The following is an 8791-nucleotide window of genomic DNA, read 5'->3' as shown; positions in this document are numbered from 1 at the left end:
CACAAAAGTATGGAAAAGATGGTAGAAAACCACAATCCATTGTGCTCTCAGGGCTACAGTCAGACAACAATTTCAGGTTGACTGAAAGACTAAACATATTCAAAAATTTTGCTTTTAATAGAGATTGATGAAGTCATATTCATAGTATGCAAGTTTAAGGGGAAAGTGAATATAAAAAGCTTTAAAAACAAGGATATAGAATGTTACTATAATAAATCTTCAGATTTCACAATCATTCACCCTACTCTAGGTAGTATTCTTTGTTTTTTGCACCTTTGAGAGGAATGCAATTTTTTTAACTGAGTAATCGAAAGCTTGCTTTACTTGCTTGTTTCTCAGTGCATAAATGAAGGGATTCAACATTGGTGAAATTGATATGATAATAAGTGAAATCCCTTTATTGACAGCTGCATCATTCTTGGATGAAGGTTTGATATAAATGAAGATGCAGCTACCATAAGTAATAGAAACTACAATCATGTGGGAAGAACAAGTAGAAAAGGCCTTTTTCTTTTGCTTGGCAGAGGGAAATCTCAGAATGGTCTTGATGATATAAACATATGAAAGGACAACACACACAAAGGTGATTATGAATGTCAACACAGCACCAACTATCAGCATCTGTTCTAACAACCATGTGTCTGAACAAGAGATTTTCAAGAGAGGAGCTGCATCACAACAAAAATGATCAACAATATCTGATTCACAGAATTCCAGGCACAAACCTAGACTAATTGGTGGGAGAATGATGATCAGTGCTGCTACCCAACAGAAGAAGATGAAGTTCTTGCAGACTCTGCTATTCATGATGGTCATGTAGTGCAGAGGTTTCCAGATGGCCACATAGCGATCAAAGGACATGATAGCTAGAAGAAAAAATTCTGTAACTGCAAAGAGATCTATAAACGACAGTTGACTGACACAAGCAATATAGGTAATGGACTTGTCCCCAGATGATATGCTATATAGAAATCTGGGAATACAAGCAGTTGTGAGTGAAATTTCTAAGAAGGAAAATTTTTTGAGGAAAATGTACATAGGTGTTTTAAGGCGGGGGTCAATCAGAGTGAGGGTGATGATCGTTAGGTTGCCAGATAAACTCAACATGTAAGAAAGAAGCAGAAGAATTTGCAACTGAATGTCATCTGTCAGACCCAGTAAGATGAAGGTTGTTACTGTTCGGTTTCTCATTCTTGATTATTGTCTCTTGCTCAATCTGGCTGAAAAATAAAAAAAGATTTTATAAAACCTCAGGCACTAATTTTGAAACAAGTAACTTGAGTGTCATTTCTGTATTAACATTAATGAAGAAGCAAGTACATATTACAAGCTTATGTTTGAACATTTCTTTGTGTCATATAATAGTATATATTTTAATCACATACTTCATACTGCTATTATTATGTGCCTACAGTCTAGTTATAATTGATAAAAGTTTAATACATAATTATATAAACATCATTCCACAAAAATGTCCCTTTAAATTTATTGCTTTTGTTGCAATATTCTGTCTTCCCCTAACTTCCTGTCTGAGAAAAGATTTTAGGAAACAACAGTTAAAATGAATGAATAGTCTCCTCTGTCTAGATAATCTTAACAATATATTCATATTTAATATTAGTTATTGACTGATATATACTAATAATGAACTTCTAGTATAGTTCCTATGTTTAAAATATTTGTATTGTGATTTAGTAAATATTCATTTAGATCACAGGGTTTAATGACACATCATCCTGGCAATTGACAGGAAGAGATAGATAAATCTCTTGAGTTAGAGGTCATCCTAGTCTACATAATTAGTTACAAGACAAGTATGACTATAATGACAGACCCCGACATGAGATCACCTCACAAAATGATTTATTTGTTTGTGTTGTAGCTCATAGGTTTTTGCCAGATTGATTTAATTTCCATACATATTAACATTTTCTATACGTGATAATTAGTGTTGATTTTATTTTCCTCTGAATGTCATAACAGGATGTCTATGTAGTATCATTTTGTGAGGCCTAAGACAGGCTCCTAAAAAAATTGCTTTCCCCACTTGTGAGTGAAAGTGTGAAATGAAATAACTAGATTATTTTATTTTCTTGATAAAAACCCTAGTACCCTCCAACATGTTGCAAATTTATACTTCTCTGGACATTGACAATGTTTTCCTTTGTTTTTACCAGAAGTTGCAGTAAAAGTATATTTTTATATCAAAATTCTAAAGTAAAGTAAGCACATTCAATAATAGTATATTTCCTTTCTGTCTTCATTCCATTGTGGTAATTTTGATTCAGGTAATTAGGAGTATGCCAACAGAAAGAGTCATGTTCTTCCCATGTTGTTTTGGGTCAACCTTGTTTTCATAAACACATAAAGAGGCTAATCCCTTTCTTAAGTTTCCGTTTACTTTCCCCTTTAACATTCTATCTATTTAATATTGTCTCTGCTTTTCAATTTTCCACTTATACACAAAATCATTTGACTCTAGTATCATTTAAACATTTGTGGCCAAAGTCTTCACTCTTGGGTTCACTAATTAAGCTCAACTCATTTTTTTATTCTCATATTCTGCTTTGATCTGTTTATATGTAAAGCTTTGATCTGTTTAACCACATGAATGGCTTTGTAGTTAAGTTCCATATCTCATATTTTCCTGAATTTCATACCATTTTCTCATTCTGCTTCATGGATCGGTTTCTTCATATAATCACTGTGATTGGTGTAATTTCTTTTCAAGAGTTTTTCTTTTCTGATTCCTAGAAGGTTTTTTATTTTTGAATGAGGTAGCATAAATTAAGGAAATTTATTTTTTATTACTTTTAAGGGAAGCATATGGTCTAATTTTTCAGCTTCACAATTGAGCGTATTTAATGACCTCTAAATCGTTTTTATAGTGTCTGAAATTGAAATTTACTTTTTCTATCTGAATGTTTTTGAAAATTTTCCTTAATTCATTCATCGTATGTTATAACCAAGTACAAAATTAAAATAAAATGTTTTGTATATTTCTTATTCATCTTTTAATAATAGTCACCATGAAGATGTACTGTGTTTTAAACATCTATTTTAAATATATTTTAATTTTTCAAATTATGAAAGTATGTTTCTACCTTCCCTTTCATCACTCCTAATTCTATTATGCATCCTTTTTCTCTCAAATTCATGGCTTTTCCTTTTGAAAATTATTGTTAAATATTTGTGTACATAGTTCTAAAGACTATATAAAACAAGATTAGTTTGTATAACATTACATATATATGTATATATATATATATATTACATATATATATATATATATATATATATATAGGATTTCAGAGCTAGAAACTTTGTATAGGACAACCTAATGCAGGGTCTGTTTTCTGGAGAAGACTATCTCTTGAAGTTTGCCATTCTTTAGTTCTCCTTTTGATGAAGAAAAGCAAGTAATCATCTTACTTAGCTACAACACCAAGGAATAATAACAATGAGAAGCATGTCATGGTAAATCTCATAGTACAATAGTGAAATCAATCAACAGATCTCTAATTGCACTTAAGTACTACTTGACAAAATAAAAGTCATGCCAGATTCTGTAAACCTAACCAGTTACCTAGGGCTAGTCATGGATCCTGGAGGAGAACATATCACCTCTAATTTACTGAGCTAACACAATTACTAATTTGTAACATTCTTATTCCCTAAAGCTTAGAGACTATTGTGCAAGAGATAGTAGAGAGATTATGAAAGCCAGAGAAGCAGTATGTTAGCTGTGAGAAATTTTCTAGAAATGTCAGAGGATCTACAATGGTGAAATCTTATGAAAGTGTGTATTTAAGCAATGCACAAACAACACCCACACCAAAAACCATGCTAACACAAGAGGGGAAAGTTCCGAGGTCTCAACCCTAGATAATGTGTTTTTACGTTTTTTGTTTTGTTTTGTTTTATGACTAGAGATGCTGTACAATAATATATGATTGCACTGGCCACCCGTATCTTTTTTCACATGTATATGTGCATATATTTTGCCCATTTCAAAATTGAATGTTTTGCTATTGAGGTGAATTCTTGAAATATTTTACATATTAGTTACACTGAGTGATGTTTAGTGGCAAATATTTTCTCCCTATCTGTGGATTGTTTTCTCACTATAAGTGTTTTTCTTTGATATACGGAAAAAAATTAACTTTGTGCCATATCTTCTGTCTACTTTTCTTGTTTTCTTCTGGTTATTTTGGCTTTTTTTGGGGGAGGTTACATTTAAGTCTCTTATTTATCAAAAGTGGATGACAATTAGAATTAAAAATAAAATTACTGTTTCAGGCCTGAAATTACCACCAATACCAGTAAAATGTACCCCATACCCTGTACCCCATTTCCACACTGCAACTTTACCTGCTTTCCTGGAAATTGGCTAGACACAGAGACACCGGGTAAGCTCTCTCCTAGCCATTGGACTCCATTTTATACCCCATAACCAAGCTTAATTTCCTTTACGTCAGCTAATACTGGGGACCCCTGAGGCAAGGGTAGCATTCAAAACCTAAAGGGCTCACAGATCAGAAAATCTAAGTGGAAACACTCTACTGCATCTGAAGCCTATCTAATCACCATAACTATAGTCCTACCAGTCCAGTAGACAAAGAAGTCCCAGAAAACAAGTGAAAAATCTCTGCAACCACCTATATAACAAAGAAAAACTCATAAACATCAAACTCTAATAACCATAAAGGCCATATGTCTAAAAGGCCAGCATAAAAACAAAATCAACAACAGTAGCACCAGAATTTGTCTATCCTACCACAACAATCTCTTATAATCTTAATATGGCTAAAACAGAATAAAATGACCTTAAATCCAATCTTATGACAATTAAGTAGGCCTTTAATGAGGAAAAGAATAAACTCCTTAAAGAAATATAGGAAAATATAATCAATTATTTGAATGAAATAAATAAAACAGTTCAGGACCTGAAATGTAAATAGAAACAATAAAAAAATGAACTGAGGTATTCCTCGATGTTTAATAACTAGGTAAAAGAACAGGAGCTACAAACATGACTGTCACTAACAGAATACCAGAAATAGAAGAGATAATTTGAGGAACAAAGGATATAATAGAAGAAATTGAAGAAAATGTTATATCTAAAACGTTCCTGACCAAAAATCCCAAAGCATTCAGGAAGTCTGAGTCAACATGAAAATATAAAGCTTAAGAATAATGGGGGTATAAGGAGAAGATTTCCAGGTCAAAGGTCCAGAAAATATTTTTAACAAAACTATACAAGAAAAACTTCCCAACCTAAAGAAAGAACTACCTATAAACATAAAATAAGATTATAGAACATCAAATAAATTTGACTTGTAAAGAGATTATTTCCACTACATAATAACTAAAACAATAAATATATATAAAGAAAATTAAAAGTTTCAAGGGAAAGGGGGCAAGTAATATGTAAAGGCAGGCCTATTTGAATTATACTCTATGTCTCAGAAGGCTCTAAAAGCCAGAAAGACCTGGGCAGATACCTTGCAGATCCTAGGATATCACAGATATCAATGCATAACTCTATACACAGCAAATATTTCAATTATTGTAGATTGAGAAAACAACATATTCTGTGACAAAACAAAATTTAAGCAATATCTATCCATAGATCCAACACTATAGAAGATACTGAAAAGAAATTTCCACCTCAAGGAGGCCAACTACATCCAAGAAAACACAGGAAATAAATAATTCTGCATAGGAAAACAAAAACAAAAAAAGGAAGCATGCGCGCTCGCTCGCGCGCGCGCGCGCGCGCACACACACACACACACACACACACACACAAACAAATACATGATACCAGTACTAACATCAAAATAATGGAATTAATACACCTTTATGGAAGAGATGGAGGGATATGGGATAGGGAGCTTAACAAAGTAAAGCAGTCATTAAAATTCTCACAACTAAAAATTGCCCAGGACAAGATGGTTTTAGTGCAGAATTCTACCAGACTTTCCAAGAAGAACTAATCCCAACATTCCCCAAATCATTTTTAAAAAATAGAAACAGAAAAAACATTGCCAAATTAAGTACATGAGGACATAGTCATACTGATAACTGAACTCCACAAAGATACTACAAAGAAATAGAATTTCAGACCAATCTCCCTAATGAACACTAATACAAAAATATTCAATAAAATCCTCACAAACTTGATAAAATACTCACCAAATTCAAAGATATATGAAAATCATCATCTACCATGATTAAGTAGGCTTTATACAAGAGTTGCATGGATACAACATATGAAAATCTATCAATGTATTCCACCATATGAATAAACTAAAAGAGAAAAACATTGCATGATCATCTCATTAGGTGATGAAAATTCCTTTGTTAAAATCCAACATCACTTCATGTAAAAGTCTTAGAGAGATCAGAGATACAAGGTGCATAGCTAAACAAACAAAAGCCAATATACAGTAAGCCAGTATTCAACATGAATTTAAATGATGAGAAATTGAAAGCAATTCCATTAAAATTATGAGCTATCCATTCTTTGTGGATCTATTCAATATAATACTTGAAGTTATAGCAATATCAATAAGAGGACTAAAAGTTCAATGGGATACATATTGGAAAAGAAGAGGTTAAAGTATCACTATTTGAAGATGCTACAACAATATACATATGTGGCCACCATAATTATGACAGTTCCCACAACTAATAAACACTTATAGTAAAACAGCTGGATACAAAGTAAACTCAAGAAATCAATAGCTTTCCTTCATAAAAATGATATCCAGCCTGAGAAAGAAATTAGGGAAACAGCACAATAGCCACAAGTAATACAAAATATCTTTGTGTAACTCTAATCAAGCAAGTGAAAGCCCTATGTGACAAGAATTTTAAATCTTTAAAGAAAGAAATTGAAGAAGCTATCAGAAGATGAAAGCTCTCCCATGAGTATGGATTGGTAAGAGTAACAATGAAAAGGACCATCTTAACAAGAACAATCTACACATTCAATGCAATTCCCATAATTACAGCACAATTCTTTTTACTTTTTCTTTTTCTTTTTCTTTTATTGAATATTTTCTTTAAATGTCAAACCTCTTTCCAGTTTCCCTTCTGGCAACCCACGATACCATCCACCCTTCCCCTGCTTCTGTGAGGGTGCTCCCCTTCCTATCCATCCTTCCATTCCCTCCCTTCTCCATGCCCTGGCATTCCCCTACACTGGGGCATTGAGCCTTCACAGGACCAAGGGCCTCTCTTCACATTAATGTCCAAAAAGCCCTTCTCTGCTCTATATGCAGTTGGAGCTATTGGTTGCTCTGTGAGTGCTCTTTCTGTTGGTGATTTAGCCCTAGCAACTCTGGGGCGTTGAGTTGGTTGGTATGGTTGTTCTTCCTATGGGTTTCAAACCACTTCATCTCCTTCAGTTATTTCTCTAACTCCTCCATTGGGGACCCCATTCTCAGTTCAATGGTTGGCTGTGAGCGTTCACCTCTGTATTTGTCAGGCTCTGGCAGAACCTCTCAGGTGACAGCTATATCAGGCTCCTATCAGCAAGCACTTCCTGGCTCCCACAATTGCTTCTAGGTCTGGTGATTGTATATGGGATAGATCTCCAGGTGGGACAGTCTTTGGGTGGCCTTTTTTCAGTCTCTGCTCCACATTTTGTCTGTGTTTCCTCCTGTGAGTATTTTGTTCTTCCTTCTAAGGAGTGAAACATCCACCCTTTGGTCTTTCTTCCTGAACTTCATGTGGTCTGTAAATTGTATCTTGGGTATTTCAAGCTTTTGAGCTAATATCCACTTTCTACTTATCAGTGAGTGCATATCATGTGTGTTCTTTTGTAATTGGGTTACCTTATTCAGGATGATATTTTCTAGTTCCATCCACTTGCCTAAGAATTTCGTAAAGTCATGGTTTTAATAGATAAGTCATGCTCCATTCTCTAAATGTACCATGTTTTTTGTATCTATTCGTCTGTTGAAGGACATCAGGGTTCTTTCCAGCTTCTGGCTATTATAAATTTGTCTGCTATGTGTCCTTGATATATGTTGGGAAATCTTTTGGATATATGCCCAGGAGCGGTATAGCTGTGTCCTCGGGTACTATGTACAATTTTCGGAGAAACCGCAGACTGAGTCTTTACAGCCTTTGCAAGAAAAATACTCAGTTCCATGTGAAACAAACAAAAAACCAAGGATTTCTAAAACAATCCTGTTCAATTAAAGATCTTCTGGAGGTATCACTTATACTTGATTTCAAGCTGTACTACAGAGTAATAGTAATAAAAAAGAGCATGATATGAACATAAAATAGGCATATTGATCAATGGAATCATATTGAATTCCTAGAAGTAAACCCACAAAATTTTGAAGACTTTATTTTTAACAAAGAAGGCAAAATTCTACAATGGGCAAAAGAATAATCTTCAAGAAAGCTACTATGATATGGAACAAGAGGAACACTCTTCCATTACTGGTGGGAGTGCAAACTTATAGTACTTGTACAAGTACTTTGGAAATCAATTTTGAGATTTATCTTAAAATTGGAAATATTTCTACCTCAAGACCCAGCTATGCCACTCCTGAACATATACCTTAAAGATTCTTCACCACACCACACAGATATTTGCTATGTTCATAGTAGCTTTATTCATAATAGCCACAAACTGGAAATAACATAGATGTCCTTCAATGGAAGAATGGATAAAGAAAATGTGGTACACTTGCAAAATGGTATCCTACTCAGGCATTTATAACAAAAATGTCACAAAATTTGCAGGCAAATGAATGGAAATAAAAAA

At 33.7% G+C, this 8791-nt stretch overlaps 1 protein-coding gene across 1 annotated transcript; it reads right to left on the bottom strand.

Annotated features, from left to right (window-relative positions):
* Positions 1-246: 246 nt before the first annotated feature.
* On the bottom strand, positions 247-1191 carry Or6c35f (olfactory receptor family 6 subfamily C member 35F). The gene has a single exon (NM_001001382.1). It carries the CDS (start codon positions 1189-1191, stop codon positions 247-249), a length of 945 nt encoding a protein of 314 aa, NP_001001382.1.
* Between the last annotated feature and the right edge of the window lie 7600 nt (positions 1192-8791).

This window comes from Rattus norvegicus, chromosome 7 (genome assembly GCF_036323735.1).
Source record: "Rattus norvegicus strain BN/NHsdMcwi chromosome 7, GRCr8, whole genome shotgun sequence".
Lineage (NCBI taxonomy): Eukaryota > Metazoa > Chordata > Mammalia > Rodentia > Muridae > Rattus > Rattus norvegicus.
This window is presented reverse-complemented; position numbering and strand designations above follow the sequence as displayed.

Excerpts from the sequence above, each read along its gene's own strand:
- Or6c35f (NM_001001382.1), bottom strand. The coding sequence starts at position 1,191 with ATGAGAAACCGAACAGTAACAACCTTCATCTTACTGGGTCTGACAGAT.